The sequence below is a fragment of the Thamnophis sirtalis genome, unplaced genomic scaffold (assembly GCF_051295495.1).
Source record: "Thamnophis sirtalis isolate CommonGarterSnake01/CBP01778 unplaced genomic scaffold, rThaSir2_p1.2 scaffold_3, whole genome shotgun sequence".
In the NCBI taxonomy this organism is placed as follows: Eukaryota; Metazoa; Chordata; class Lepidosauria; order Squamata; family Natricidae; genus Thamnophis; species Thamnophis sirtalis.
Window position 1 is genome coordinate 14,859,056 of NW_028261383.1, and position 14,759 is coordinate 14,873,814.

At 42.0% G+C, this 14,759-nt stretch overlaps 1 protein-coding gene across 1 annotated transcript; it reads right to left on the reverse strand.

Moving 5' to 3' along the window:
* Positions 1-1,498: 1,498 nt before the first annotated feature.
* Positions 1,499-14,493, reverse strand: LOC148047264 (rano class II histocompatibility antigen, A beta chain-like). Its single transcript, XM_087711334.1, has 6 exons — positions 14,308-14,493; positions 12,758-13,030; positions 4,826-5,107; positions 4,560-4,673; positions 4,298-4,321; positions 1,499-3,230 (listed from the first exon to the last, which is right to left on the reverse strand). Exons 1-6 carry the CDS (start codon positions 14,390-14,392, stop codon positions 3,217-3,219), a joined length of 792 nt encoding a protein of 263 aa, XP_087567460.1. The 5' UTR covers positions 14,393-14,493; the 3' UTR covers positions 1,499-3,216.
* Between the last annotated feature and the right edge of the window lie 266 nt (positions 14,494-14,759).

The window sequence follows — 14,759 nt, forward strand, 5'->3', positions numbered from 1 at the left end:
CACAAAAAATCACCTTTCATTACATCTTGTAGAAACCGTCTCTATTGGTTACAGGTACTTTTCCTGCGTTTCTTCCACAATCACATATATTTCATTCAGTTTAAATTGTACATTTTAGAATTTATATATTTTACTATCACTATACCACCATTTTCATTTAATAGGGTTTTAAGGACACAGCCACCTACTGGCATTTTTCCCCCCAGTCTCAATGAATCTGCCGTAGGTTTACATCTTTATAACTTATTCTAGAAAAAAGTTGGTTAAAAGGATATCTAACATTCCCTCTCCCTTTTTTTCCTCCCCCAAACTCACAGATTGACGCTTCTGTCCATTTTACTTTTACTAGTACATCACACCTGCTTGTATCATTAAATATTATCCATTAACCTTTCTTTGTTATTATTGTAGTTAGCTAAAGATTATTTATTTTTCTCACCTCTCCTCTCCACAGGCCCAAATGAGATTATACCTTTATAACCATCTCTAAACAGAAATGTATTAATAAGTGTTAACCAAAATAACCATTTAAAATCTAAAACAGTCTAAAAGATATTGACATTTCTAGTTAATAATCCATTAATATTTCCTTATTATTATTATAGTTAAAAGAAAAAAGAAAAAAACCAATTGTTTGCTGTTTATATCACGTCTCCTCTCTTCTGATCCAAATTATATACACCTTCATAACAAGATCTAAAGAAAAATTTATGCTGTGAAATAATTCAACAATGATATAAGGAAGTACTAATATAAGGTCTGGTGATATAATGTATAAGGTTAAGAACTTATTATAATGATATTTCGCTGCTGATAAGGCAATTCTAATAGGGGAACAAATGAAAACTGGTATATATAGGCAGCGATGCCTTGTTGAATAATGAAGGAATAAGATCTCTGAAGGTATGAAATGCAAGATTAACAATGAATAGAAGTATATTCTCTGGGGGAAAACAATGCTAATGTTAACTGAATATATATTGTAGAAGGAAAGTGAGACCTTTAGTTACATTAGAGGAAATATCTGAGATGGTAAACATTATTTGAAGATGTAGATGTTAAAACAACCGTAATCAAACGACATGCTGCATGTGATGATGGTTTTTTTTCTCTCTCTTTTTTTTCCCCCCTCTTTTTTTCCATTCCTCTTGGACCTTTTTTTGCCCTTTTTGGCCTCCCCCCCTCCCCCTACCCTTTTTTTCTCTTTTTTTTCTCTTCTCTCTCTCCCTTGTTTTATTTTGTTGTTTTTTGTTTTTTAAACCCTAGCTTATTTTGGTGCTTATCAAATATACAATAGAGAGATACGGGATGTATAAACTTAGTAGGGATGCACCTGTGATTAAACGACATATATGTGAAGATGGGTTTTCCCTTCCGCCCCCCTTTTTCTTTTTTCTTTTTCCATCCTCTCCCTTTCCCATTGTTGTCTGTGTAATAAAAAATAAAAATAATTTTAAAAAAAAGAAAAAAAAAAGAAAAATTTATAAGGTTTATAAATCTTTTCGCCAAATCTCAATTTACAATTTGTGGCCCGGTTATTTATCCTAATTAAGGTTATCATTTCATTATTAATATCATAGTAAATTATATGTTAACAAATAAACATTCAATGATAATCTAAAATAGTCTAGAAAGTACAAAACACTAAGATCCCTACTTATTAATCATCAAAGGTTAGCTAATTTTTATCATCGGCTAGCATTATCAACCAGTGTCTTTCCAGTAGCAAAATGGTCCTTTCTATCTCGCCAGCAGTGGTGTCAATTCTCTTTTTAACACCTTTTCAGAGTTTAAAACTTCTCTCCGCACTTTGTAGCTTGAAGGATCTAATGTAGTTTCGTTGCCCTTGAATTGTTATTAATGTAAGCTTAACTTTGGTTATCAATCTTATTTCTGGATAGATTTGTCATCTTAACTCCATCCTTTTCGCTCTTTTTTGTTCTCCTGCATCTTGGAATTCGGGATAAAGCTCCAAATTGTCAAAGTCACTTTTCCAGCTTCCCTTCTTTCTGCTTTCACTCACATTTACTCCATTAATGAGTTCATCTAACGTCTTTTCTTTGTTTTCTGTATTTCCATTCTCTTCTTTAATTTCTGGGGCTCCAACCCCATCATCTTTTGCTGTGATACCCCACAGTCTGTCCCATTTCTTATCAAATCTCTCAAATCCTTCTAAAATGTTTTGAAGTCCAGCCAGAATGTTTTGGATTATTAAGTTTTCTTCATCTGAATTTTGATCCATTTTTCCAAATAAAAAGAAATGTAAAGAAAAAGAAAAAGAGGAATCTGATAATTACTGCCACTCTAGCCTGTCAATTTTTTTTGAAGAGATTTTCAAAGTAGAAGGCTTCTTGTCTTTTTCTTTCTTTTTCCTTCTCTTGCCAAAATATATTCCAAGAGCACCTGCAAAACACTGTTCGTGCCCTTGAGTCTTTATCAGGTTTTATAAACAAGTTCCAACCCTTCCTTCAGACAAAGTCAGTGAAGTCAAATAGGAATGAACAAAGGATACATTGTTTAAAAAAAACCTTTGGACTCAGGCTTTCAAATGGCAGATTCAACTATTGTTTTATATCTTTTCCTTAAATATCTTTAGTATGATTTTATAACAAATAGAAGGAGAAGTTTGTTAAAATAAAAAAAGTTTTAGTTTAAGCCAAAAAAAATGAGGGTAGTAAAGAAAATAGAGGAAAAAAGATCAGAGGAGGAGCCAACATCACGACGATACATCATGCGGACTCGACAGTCCGAGTCCGCCGATGACACTTTTGCCCCTGGGTGGCCTGGCAGGACCTAAACCATCCCGAAGAGATGATGACTAGGAAGACAAAACCTTGCTGGCCTCAGGGACACCGCAAAGTCCCAGATCAACCCAAGGGAAGCGCTTCCAACCAGCAGCAAACAGGCAGGCCCCAGGCTGACTAAGTGAGAGACAGCTCCCGAAGGAAAAGAAGAAGTGAAATCCTTCCATCTGGTGAGGTTATTTTTTCTACTTTCACACGATTGCCCTAAGAAACCTTTTAAAAAACTTTTTGGACTGCTTTAGAAACTGTTTTGCTCTTGCTTGTAACAATGTTTTGTCGATTGAAGTGATTGCAACGTTTCCTGTTTCTCCACTTGAAGTGAACTTCAGCCTCCATTTTTCACAGGTTGCAAACAGAACAAAGAATCATCAGCTACTAAAGAAATAATTTCCTTTTGCATCAGAGAGAAGGATTAATTCATGAGTGCTGTAGAAAAAGAGACAGGGAAGAAAATTAGAATATAAAGAGAAACCTTTAGTGTAAAAATCATATTTATCTTCCCTTTTAACCCCCCAACTCCAAGGCAGGGCCATACTGCAGGGGGGTGGTTGATAGGCAGGGATAAATAGAGGGAGAATATGCCCATTGCAGGTACGAAAAGGCTGGGATGGATGAAGGATTCCTCCCCATTTCATCTCCAGGGGATTTTGGAATTCTCCCTGACTTAATTAGAGAATTAATTAAGAGAACACCCCCCTCCCCCTCCCTGAAGTCCTTCCATATGAAGAGAGAAGATGGGGCTACAAAGGGGGTGGCAGGAAAAGGCGGAGCGATGGGTCACTCGGCCAGAAATTGTGTGAATTCTCACAAGGAGAAGGGGGGGGTCAGGAAGAGGAGCCTGTCAAGGTTCCAACTAATGAACCCAAATGAGTCTGAATGGGGTGCCAAGAAGGATCATCTAGGATGGGGGAGGGGAGTCCAGTTCATGGTGAAGTTTAGGAGGGAGTTCATTAAGTTGATAGGGTCATCTCAAGGGCTTAGCTCCACCTTCCATCCAAGCACCAATGGAGCTGCGGCACGAGCTAATGCAGTGATAGAACAATACCTGAGATCCTACGTTAATTATCAGCAATTTAGCTGGGAACATCTCCTGCCATTTGCTGAAGTGGCCTTCAACACCACAGTGCATAGAAGCATTGGACTCACCCCTTTTAAAATAGCCACAGGGGTGAAATTTGTCCCCCTGCCTGAATACCCTCAGGAACCCCCTTCCACAGTGAGCCTAATTGAATGGGTGGGTTGCTTAAAAAAATGCATGTGGGAATGTAAACCTTGGGGTCCTTCCTCCTTGAGGGAGGAATGGGAAGGAATGGCCCCCTTCTTCCCTTCCCTTTTGCAATTCCCCAAAACATGGAAAGATTCTGGGCAAGATTTTAGCTTTCTTTTTTGATTGCAATACTTTTTCAGATCTCTGTAACTAAAAGCTGCTCCAAATTTCATAACTTTGCTGTATCCACAGGACTTCAGATGAGGGAGGAAGAGGAGAAACTCACCTGCAGGAGGTTGGATGGGAATTGCTGGAAGGAGAAAAAGACCCAATCAGGACCCTTCATGGTGATGGAGGACTCAGGGGGTCCCCCTCCCCTTCGATAGCCCATAATAGGTTGCATGATGTTCCCTTAATAGCCCCTCAAACAAGAGAAGCTGACAAAAATATTTCTCAAGGAGACCCTCTTGGCCACCTGCTGAGCTTGATGAGAGGCCTCCCCTAGATGGTCCCCTCCCCACAACCTCTCATCCATCCCCCAGACTCACCTTTCTTGGCCTTCAGGTAGGAGAAGAGCCCCACCGAAAAGAAGGCGACTCCTATCACAGCTCCCATTATCCCTGTCCAGAGTTTGCTCTTGGCAGAGCTGGAGGTACGGGGCTCTGGGGAAGGAGAAGGAGCCTCACCTGAGCAGGAGGATCAGGTCCACCTTTCCCCAGGAGGAGGGTCCATTCTGACTCTCCCCAGACAGGGAGGGTCTCTCCCCCTTCTCAGGATAGGATGGGGTCCCCAGAGCAGGATGGGAGGGGCTTACCCCATTGGACAGTGATGGGGGCCTCCAGGCTGGCGTGTTCCACCTTGCAAGTGTAGACGTCCCCCCGTTGGGGCTGGGTCTCCAGCATCACCATGACCTGGTAGGTCCAGTCTCCGTTCTGTAGCTCCTCCCCATAGGCCACGCCCTCATTCTCTGGCTGGCCATTCTTCAGCCACTGGATCTCTATCTCCACGGGGTAAAAGCCCGTCGCGGTGCAGAGGAGGATGATGTTGGGGGAATCGGGTTCCATCTTGGTGGGGGAGATGGTGACGGTGGGCTTGGCTGGAGGGAAGGAGGGGAAGGAGGCACATGAGAGACACAGGAGGGCCCAGAACAGAAGACCAAGTTGGTTAGTTCAAGACTCCTTTTCTCTCTTAAAAATATTCCGAGTTTTGAGTTTCTGTGGAGATTCTCAGTCAATCCTGGTCTTGGTTGTCCCAAAGGAGCTTTTTTTTCCCCCAAAAGACATTTTGCTTCTCATCCAAGAAGTTTCTTCAGTTCCGAGGGCCCAAATCGAAGCTTCTTGGGTGAGAAGCCAAATGTCTTGAAGGAAAAACAAAGTCCAGTTGCCTTTTGAGAAAAGACCTCTGGGACGGTGTTTGGAGTCATCTTCCAAAGGAAATTGCAGGAAGAGATGAAAAGGGATCCTGAAAAATGGGGAAACCTAAATCCTTCCTGGTTGGGATCAGGTGACCTCATCAAAAGGGAAGAATCGTCAAAATAGGCAAATCCCACAGCAGAAGAACAGAATAACAGAGTCGGAAGGGGCCTTGGAGGTCTTCTAGTCCAACCCCCTGCTCAGGCAGGAAACCCTGTAACATTTCAGCCAAGAGGCTGTCCAATCTCTCCTTAAAAACCTCCCGAAATTCCACCTATCAGCTGTTCCAGGCTGCAGGGATCATCACTGCCTATCATTTCTTCCGCAAACCCAACAGAAGTCCCATTTTGTTTATTTTTAAACACCCACACCCTCCTCCGAGACACCAATTTCTCCTTCTGTCCATCCAGGAATTTAATTCAATCCAAATTTGGAGACCTCTCAGTTTAAAACAGCAGGAACACACAATACATTTTGTCTGCCTCACACGGTGATATTCAAGCTTTATTTTTAATATCAACTTTATTGCCGAGTGCAGTGAAAAATGTGACCCAGAGTTACATTTGTCTTTCTGATCAAGCACCCATAGAATCGATGCTAATTTTGGAAGGTTTGGGGTTAAAGTATTGCAATTGGTGAGATGCTCCTTTGTTCATTGAACAACAAGCATAAGACTCAGATGGGATTTTTCCCAGAGAAATCGAGGCTCAGTTAATTTTGGGGGGAGTTCAGGAAAGGCTGAGAGCCTCTCTTGGTGGCCAGAGAAAAGCTTTGGCCCCTCGTGGGAAGGAGACGCCCGGATCTCTCCGGAGAGGAAAGTCAGCTCAGAAGCCAAAGAAAAAGGAAGAGAAAATTCCCCCAAAGAGACTCAAGAAACATCCAGTGATTTCAGGTCTCCTGAACTGCAGCCGGAACAACAATTTGCTCTAAATGCACGTAATATTTATTTATTTATTGTGATAGATTTTCTTATTATTTTTTCCCTTCTACAACACCTTACAAGCATTACATCAACATTGTTATGTCATCATACCTGTACATGTATATAATATTTCGCTTCTATATGTACACACTTTATACGCAGTTCTATATATATTTATATATATTGTTTTTTGGCTTAATTAATTTTGCTCCTATTTTGCAGCCATTTGTACCAATTGTTCCAAATTTCATAATATTCCGACTCTTCTTTATCTTTTAATTTCACTGTTAATTTGTCCATCACTGCACAATCCAAAGTTTTTTTTATCACTAATTCATCCGAGGGGGTATTATTTTGTTTCCAGCATTGGGCAAATCCTATTCTAGCTGTAGTTAGCAGATAATGTTAATATGTACTTAATTTTCTTTGTATATTTCCCTTTGATTATTCCCAGTAGAAAGATTTCGGGTTTGTATTTTATCTCTTCTCCTGTAATTTCTTGCACCCATTTCCAAATTTTGGTCCAATATTTTTGTCTTTCTGGGCAGATCCACCATATGTGATAATAGGTCCCTTGTACTTTTTTACACTTCCAGCAGGTCGGCTGCATGTTTGGGTACATTTTAGCCAATCTTGTTGGTGATAAATGCCAACGATAAAACATTTTGTATATATTTTCTTTAAGTGCTGCTGATCGTGTTAGTTTATAATTTGTGTTCCAAATTCTTTTCCAATCCACTAGATGTATGTTGTAACCAAAGTTTTTGGCCCACGCTATCATTCAACCTTTAACTTTTTCTTCTTCTAATGTTACTTCTAACAAATAACTGTAATTTTTCGTTATGAATTTATTTTCCGGGCCAATTTAAATTTTATCTATTTGTTGTAATTCTGTGTATATTCCATATTCTTTTACGTCTGTTTTGTATCTTGATTGTAGTTGGAGATATGGCCACCAATCTATATTTATATTCTGTTCCTTTAATTCTGGATTTGTTTTCAAATTCCCTTGGCTGCCTAAAATTTCACTACATCTAACCATTTTCGATAGATCTCGTGTATTGGGATGTGTTATGGCTTCCATAGTGGAAAGTATTTTCATGTAATGTTTTCCTCTAATTTTATTCCAGACCTGTATCAGTGCATCTCTAATATAGTCTCTGTGAAAGTATTTTTGTTTCTTTTTACCCTCTTCCCATAGGAAAAAATGCCATCCCGTTTGCAAATCGTGGCCCTCTAATGTTAGTATTCTTTTATTTTTTTAATTTATCCAATCCCTGATCCATGTTAGTGCTGCTATTTTGTAATAAAGCTCCCAGTCCGGGAGTCCCATACCACCTCTGCTTCTGTAATCCTGTACAGCTTTCAACTTTATCCTGTCTTTCTTCCCTTGCCATATAAATTTTAATATAATCTTATTCAATTCAGTAAAAAAAAAAAATCCTAATTTTATGGGGATTGTTTGAAATAGGTATAATAGTCTGGGTAGTACATTCATTTTTATCGCTGCTATTTTCCCTAATAATATTAGTTGTAGTTTCCCCCAGAGTTCTAGATCTTTTTTTATTTGTTGCACTAATTTTGTATAATTATTTTCTTTTATAGTTGAGCACTTTGCAGTTAGCCATATTCCAAGATATTTAACTTTATTTGTCACTTGCAGTCCTATTATTCTTTCTAATTCTTTGTTTTGTTCTTCCTTCAAATTTTTAGTTTATCATTTTAGTCTTTTCTCTATTAATCTTTAACCCTGCTACATCTCCACATTTTCCTAGTTCTCGCATTAAGCTGTTTCCTGTTTCTAGTGGGTCTTCTATAATGAATACCAAATCGTCTGCAAAGGCCTGGATTTTATACTCCTCTTTTTAAATTTTAGTTCCTCTTATCTCCGAATTTTGTCTAATTCTTATTGAAAGACTTTCAAGCATCAGGATGAAAAGCAGAGGTGATAGTGGGCATCCCTGCCTTACTCCTTTCATTATTTTAAAGGTCTCTGTACTTTCCCCATTTAGTAATATATTTGCCCTTTGGGTGGAGTATATTGTTTCTATTAATCTTTCAAATTGGTCCCCTAATTTCATATTCTTAATTTGTTGTATCATGAATTCCCAATTTAAATTGTCAAATGCCTTCTGTGCATCCAGAAAGACGAATGCCACTTGTTTCTCTGGATGCGCCTCATAGTACCCTAAAATATTTGCTATTATTCTAGTGTTATTCCTGATTTGTCTTGTTGGGAGAAATCCATTTTGGTCTGGATGTATATAGCCATTTAATAGTTTTTTCAATCTCTCCGCTATTATTGTTGCGAATATTTAAATATTCTTTAAATATTAATGTAATATGTGCTTCCTTCCATGAGTCTGGTATTTTTGCTTTCATCAGTGCTTCATTATACATCTCCAGCATCAAAGGTTCTATCGATTCGTTCAATTCATCTGTTATTTTGTCCCATTCTGCTGGGAATCCATCTGGGCCTGGAGTTTTATTATTTTTCTGTTTCTGAATCGCCTGTTTCAATTCTAGTTTTGTTTTTGTTTTTTTGACAACATTTCTTTCATATCTTCTGCTATTGTCGGGGTTTCTTCTCCATTTAAATATTCTTTTCTTTGCTTTCCATCTACTTATTCCCCTTTATACAGATTCTCAAAGTACTTGTATGCAATCTTTTTCTTCTCTTCCATTGTATGTTGTAGTTCACCAGTTTCCTCTTGAAGTTGATATATTAATCTTTCTTTTTCTCTTTCTTTCCTCAATCTATATGACAGCCACCTCCCCGGTTTATTTGCTCGCTCAAAGAAGTTTTCTTTTGTTAGTTTTAGGCCCTTTACCATTTCTCCCTGGTCTAATATATTTAATTTATGTTTTGTTAACATCCAATCATTTCTAATTTTGTCACTTTGTGGCTTATTTTGTAATTTTATTTCTAAATTTCTGATTTCCTCCTCTAATATCTTCTGTTGTGCCCATTTTTCTTTATTTCTTTTTGCTGAATACGCTATAACAATTCCACGGGAATAAGCTTTCATGGTGTCCCATAACTTTTTTATAGATGTCTGTTCTTTTGTGTTTTCCTTAAGGAATAACTCCAATTTGTTTCTACATTTTTGAATAAATTCTTTTTCTTCTAATATTTGCAGATTTAACATTTATCTTCGCCTAGTCTTTTTTCCCCCCTTTCCAGATTATTTTAATGGGGTTGTGATCTGCCCAAGTATTTGGTGATATTTCAATTGTACGTATTTCTGCCCCAATTTCTCCATTCATCCATGCCATGTCAATCCGTGACCAAGATTGGTGTGGGTTGGAATAAAAAGTAAATTGTTCTTTTTTCTGGTTCCATTTTTTTCCAAATATCTATCAAGTTTAATTCCTCCATCATCTCAAAACAGGTTGTTGGTAATACTTTTTTGTTTATTTTTAGTTTTTTTGTCACTTATGTAATCTTTTTAGTGTGTACTATGGCATTATAATCTCTTATTATGCAGATATTCCTCACTCCAATTTCTCTAATTTTTTAATGTAATTTTTTATAAAAGTCCTTTTGATTTTCGTTTGGGGCGTATATTGCTACCAGTAGTATTGATTTTTGATTTATCCATATCTCTATCATTAATATTCTTCCCTTTGAGTCTGCATAAATTAAATTTCTCTTTACCCCATCCTTAACATATATCGCTATCCCTTCTCTCTTTTCTGCTGCTGATGCTGCATATAATTTCCCTAATTTAGGACATTCCAGGTATTTTATATCTTGTTTTTTAATCTGTATTTCCTGTCAGCCTATTATATCTGCTTTTTGTTTTGTTAATTTTGCCCAGATATGCATTCTTTTTGTTGGCGAATTTAAACCGTTAATATTTACTGACAATAGTTGAATTTCTTCTTCCATCCTCCTAATTCTCTACTTGTCTTTGTTGAGAGCCTCTCTTGGTGGCCAGAGAAAAGCTTTGGCCCCTCGGGGGAAGGAGATGCCCGGATCTCTCCGGAGAGAAAAGTCAGCTCAGAAGTCAAAGAAAAAGGAAGAGAAAATTCCCCCAAAGAGACTCAAGAAACATCCAGTGATTTCAGGTCTCCTGAACTGCAGCCGGAACAACAATTTGCTCTAAATGCACGGAATATTTATGAAAAGAAACGGAACAAAGGCACTTTCAGGAGTAATAAAAAAATCATTAGATAAATTGGTAGAAGTGAGGAATTTTCCATGATAAATATTGCTGGTTGAGAATTGTTTCAAATGTGCCAGATGACAGGAATGTTGAATTGATAGTAAGAAATAATTAAATGTTGAATATTATCAATCAGGGGATTATTATCTCCAGGAAAACATTTTCTTTGGTGGTAAAAACTATTTAGAGTTTAGAGGTTTTTTTTTTTAGAGTTTTATTAGAATTTGTAGGCCGCCCTTTTCCCTGAGGGGACTCAGGGCGGCTCACATAAAACTGGGAGGGGGGGAATACAAACATCAAGATAGAAACATATAATAAAATGGTAGGCAACATACATTCATCATTCGGGAGGGGTAACTATCCTTATCCCCAGGCCTGACGGGCGAGCCAGTTCTTCAAGGCTATGCGGAAGGCTTGGACGGTGGAGAGGGTACGAATCTCCACGGGGAGCTCGTTCCAAAGGGCCGGGGCTACTGCTGAGAAGGCCCTCCTCCTTGTGGTTGCCAGCCGACACTGGCTGGCCGATGGGATACGGAGGAGGCCTAATCTATGGGATCTTATTGGTCGCAGGGATGTAATTGGCAGAAGGCGGTCTCTCAAGTATCCAGATCCACTGCCATGTAGGGCTTTATGGGTGATTAATAGCACCTTGAAGCGCATCCGGAGATCGACAGGCAGCCAGCGCAGCTCGCGGAGGATAGGTGTTATGCGGGTGAATCGAGGTGCACCCGCAATCACTCGCGCGGCTGCGTTCTGCACTAGCTGAAGTCGCCGGATGCGCCGGATGATTTCAAACTATCTCTCAAATATTAGGAGAGAATATTATCCATTCATTTCCTAATTCTGATATCCTCTTACATGGATGTGATCCTCCTCCTCGCTTTGCTGGGAAGAATTGAGGAGTGAGAATGAGACGGAATCTGTGGAGAACAAAATCTCTTTCGGTTCCCCTGAAATATGGAATCATTGAGGGAAGGAGGAAAAGCCCAGGATCTCCCCGTCAAAGGCCTTTCTCTCTTAGGATGGGGCTGGTTTTTTCCCTCTGATGGGGGAGAAACCTCTGATTTCACTCTGTGGTCAGAGATGATTTCTGGAGAAGCTCCTGGGCTCCCAATGGGAAGCTCAGACTCAGGATATTCTTCCCTTTTCCCACTTCCCATCAAAGGAGGAAAATTCCCCTGGAAAGGCCGGATGGCAACAAGGGCAGCCGGAATCCTTCATTTCCACCATGTTTGGCCTCTGAAACCCCCAACAGTCGATAGAAATAAGGACAATTATCATTATTATTACGCTGAGAATGTAAATTAGGAAAACAAATCTGGGCAGTTTGCAAAGAATGTGGAAGAGACGCTCAAACAATCCAGGGACCCCAAATTCAGTCTTAAGGTTTGTGGGGGGTTTAGGACTCTCCCCTCCCCCAAATCAGGAGCCTCCCCAGGAAGGAAGACGGAAGCGATGGGGCTGCAGGGGAAGCTGAGTCTGTGGGCAAAAAGGGGGCTTCAAGGGGGGCTTTTCTCCCGGACCCCCAAAATCAGCTGAATGGAATTTCTCAGCCTCTGAATCAGCTTCTGCTCAAGGCAGAGGAAACGCCAGACCAGGATTCCGGTTTGATTCCGGTTGGATTCATGATTATAAATTCTATCTGGATGGATGGATTTATATTTCATTGTTTAGTTTATTAATTTATTTCATTTAGCCAGTTTATTAGTTTATTTAGTTTATTATTTGTATGTTGTATTATTTATGAATATATTTTACTATGTATTTATTTTTTATTATGTATTTATTTTATTATTTATGTATTTTATTATTTATGTATTTTTTATTATTTGTGTATATATTTTATTTGTTTATTTTATTAAGTTTTAATTTTTCATTTATTCATTCAATTTTAATTTGTTGATTTAATTTCATGTATTTATTTATTTTGCTTACTTACCTACTTATTTCCTGAGCTCCAAAAGTTGGCGGATGAAGAGGTTTGATCTCTTGGGAGGGGCATCCAGGGGATCCCAGATTCCGGGCAGGGGAAGATTTGGGAGGAAAAGGGGGAGTTGTGGGAATGAGGCTCAGAGGGAGGATTGGAGGGAGGAGGAGAAGAACTCAAGAATGAAACTTCACCCGGGAGAGTCTCCGCCAAGGGAAGGGAAGGAAAAGGGGGGGTCCCTGCATCCCCTCCCCCAAACTCCCCCTCCCCCCAAATTCCCCCCTCCCCCCAAACTCCCCCCTCCCCTCGGACTCACCTTTCCGGCCAACCACAGGGCCACCTTGGAGAGCCTCGTAGTTGTGCCGGCAGAAGCGATCCACAGAGTCCTTCGCGATCTGCAGGCGCTGCTTATCGCTGTTCAACCTGTCCACATCCGCCTTCACAAAATCCACGAGGGCCACGTACTTCCCGAGGTCGCTGTCGAAGCGGACGAACTCCTGCCGGTCATAGAAGAACCTCTCCAAGTATCTCACCCGCTGCGTCGCGTTGAGGAAGCGGCACTCGATCTTATACTGAGCCAGGAAATGGGCTGGGAGGGGGAGGAGGAGGAAGGCTGTCAGGAGGGACTCCAGGGCCCATCGTTCCCAGCCACTAGCAAAGGGGGGATCCACTCGGGAAGGGAGGATGGCGGGGCACCTTCCGGAAAATACAGGCGTTAAGACGCCCCCTGGAGGAGGGAAGGGGACTCTCTCAGTCCCAGAGGGGAGCAGATTTCCTGGGCGGGAGGGGTCTTGGGGGGGGCAGGAAAGAAGGAGGGGAGAGGAGGGGTGGGAGGGGCCTCCTGGTGGACCCCCCCCCATCCTCCCAGGGGGGGGGAAAGGCAGGCAGAAGCTCAGCTGGTCGAGCAGGGAACGTTGGATCTAAAGGGGGAGGAATGATGGGGGGAGGGCTGGAGGGGAGGTAATATCCATATCTCCCACCCTCTCTCCCTCTGGGGGGAGGGGAACATGGGGAGGGGGCACAATGAGGACATCTAGACTGAGACTCCTGGGGTCTCCCAGCCCTACAACTCCCACCTTCCCTGGGTCGCCCCAACTTTCCCTCTTTCCCCTTAATCTTCTACCCAACCCCCTCCCTTGGGGGGGATCCTCGGGGATCACGCCTGTTTCCTATCCCCCTCCCCCCAAAAGACCCCTTGCTCCTCCCCCAAGAGCCTCTCAAAGGGAGGGTCTCCAGCCCCCTTCACAAAGGGGAGTTTTTGAGAGACAATTGAGAGGAGCGACTCAGAGCCCCCAAATCCCCTTCTCTCACTTCTCTCTCCCCCTCCAGGTCCCTATGGAGCCATGGGGGATTATGGGGGGTGGGGGGTCCTTGTTCTCCTCCCCAAATTCAGGGGCTCCCCCAGAAGGGACGGAAGCTCCCCTCTTGCCTGTCCTCCAAAGCCTGAAATTTGAGATTCAGAAGAAAAAGTGAAGTTTCTGAAGAAGCCAAAATCCTTTTGCTCAAATGGATCTTTTTCCTTCTGGGGATTCAGGGCTGAAAATGCCTCACTTTCCCTCTTTCGCTTTCGCTTTTCCTTCCCTTCCTCCTTCCAGGCAGCCCACTCCCACCCAGGCACTGGGGGAGGACTACCGAGGGAGGGGCCTGGCTGCGACCCCCACCTCGGCTACCATCGGGGAAAGGGGTGGGGTCCCCCTCCGTTCTCCTGTGAGGGGGGGGAATTGGGGAGGAAGGAGGAGGAGACCACGCAGAGATCGAGGGTGTTGGAGGCTCTGGAGACCCAGCAGTTTCCTTCCCCCTCCGGGGGTCTTTCGCAACGTCCTCCCCACCCCAACCCCCTCCTCCCCCGCCCAGCCCCCTCCTTACCGGGGGTCTCCTTCCCCCCTTCGCTTCCGGGGATCCGGGCCAGCGCCCCCACCAGCAGCATCAGGGGGAGCCCAGCAAAAGCCATGGATGCCGCCTCACAAACGCCCCCAAAGACAGAGGAGAAAGACGCCGATGCCTCCAGCCCCAGAGGCGGAATCGGAGGGTCTGGATTGGGGGGAGGAGGAGTTTTCCTCGGACTTCGGCCTTGGGAGTGTCCAGAAGGAGCAGGAGGACCAATGGGAATTCTCCATTCTTGAGCGTCATCGGTCTCCGGGCAGAGCCTCCCTCGACTTCACCCGATAGAAGACTTAGTTCGGCGCAGAGAAGAAACTCGAGTTGGTTATTCAGCCCGAGACCCCTTTTTCCTCCCCAGAATATTCTAAGACCACCTCAAAGGGAGGGTCTCCCTCCCCCTTCACAAAAGGGAGAGTTTGGGGGAGTTAATTCCCGAG

Coding starts and splice junctions, on each gene's coding strand:
- LOC148047264 (XM_087711334.1), bottom strand. CDS start 14,392: ATGGCTTTTGCTGGGCTCCCCCTGATGCTGCTGGTGGGGGCGCTGGCC. Junction 4,674..4,825: donor CCCCATCACTGTCCAATGGG/GTAAGCCCCTCC, acceptor CTCCTTCCCCAG/AGCCCCGTACCTCCAGCTCT. Junction 4,322..4,559: donor CTACCTGAAGGCCAAGAAAG/GTGAGTCTGGGG, acceptor TTCTCCTTCCAG/CAATTCCCATCCAACCTCCT.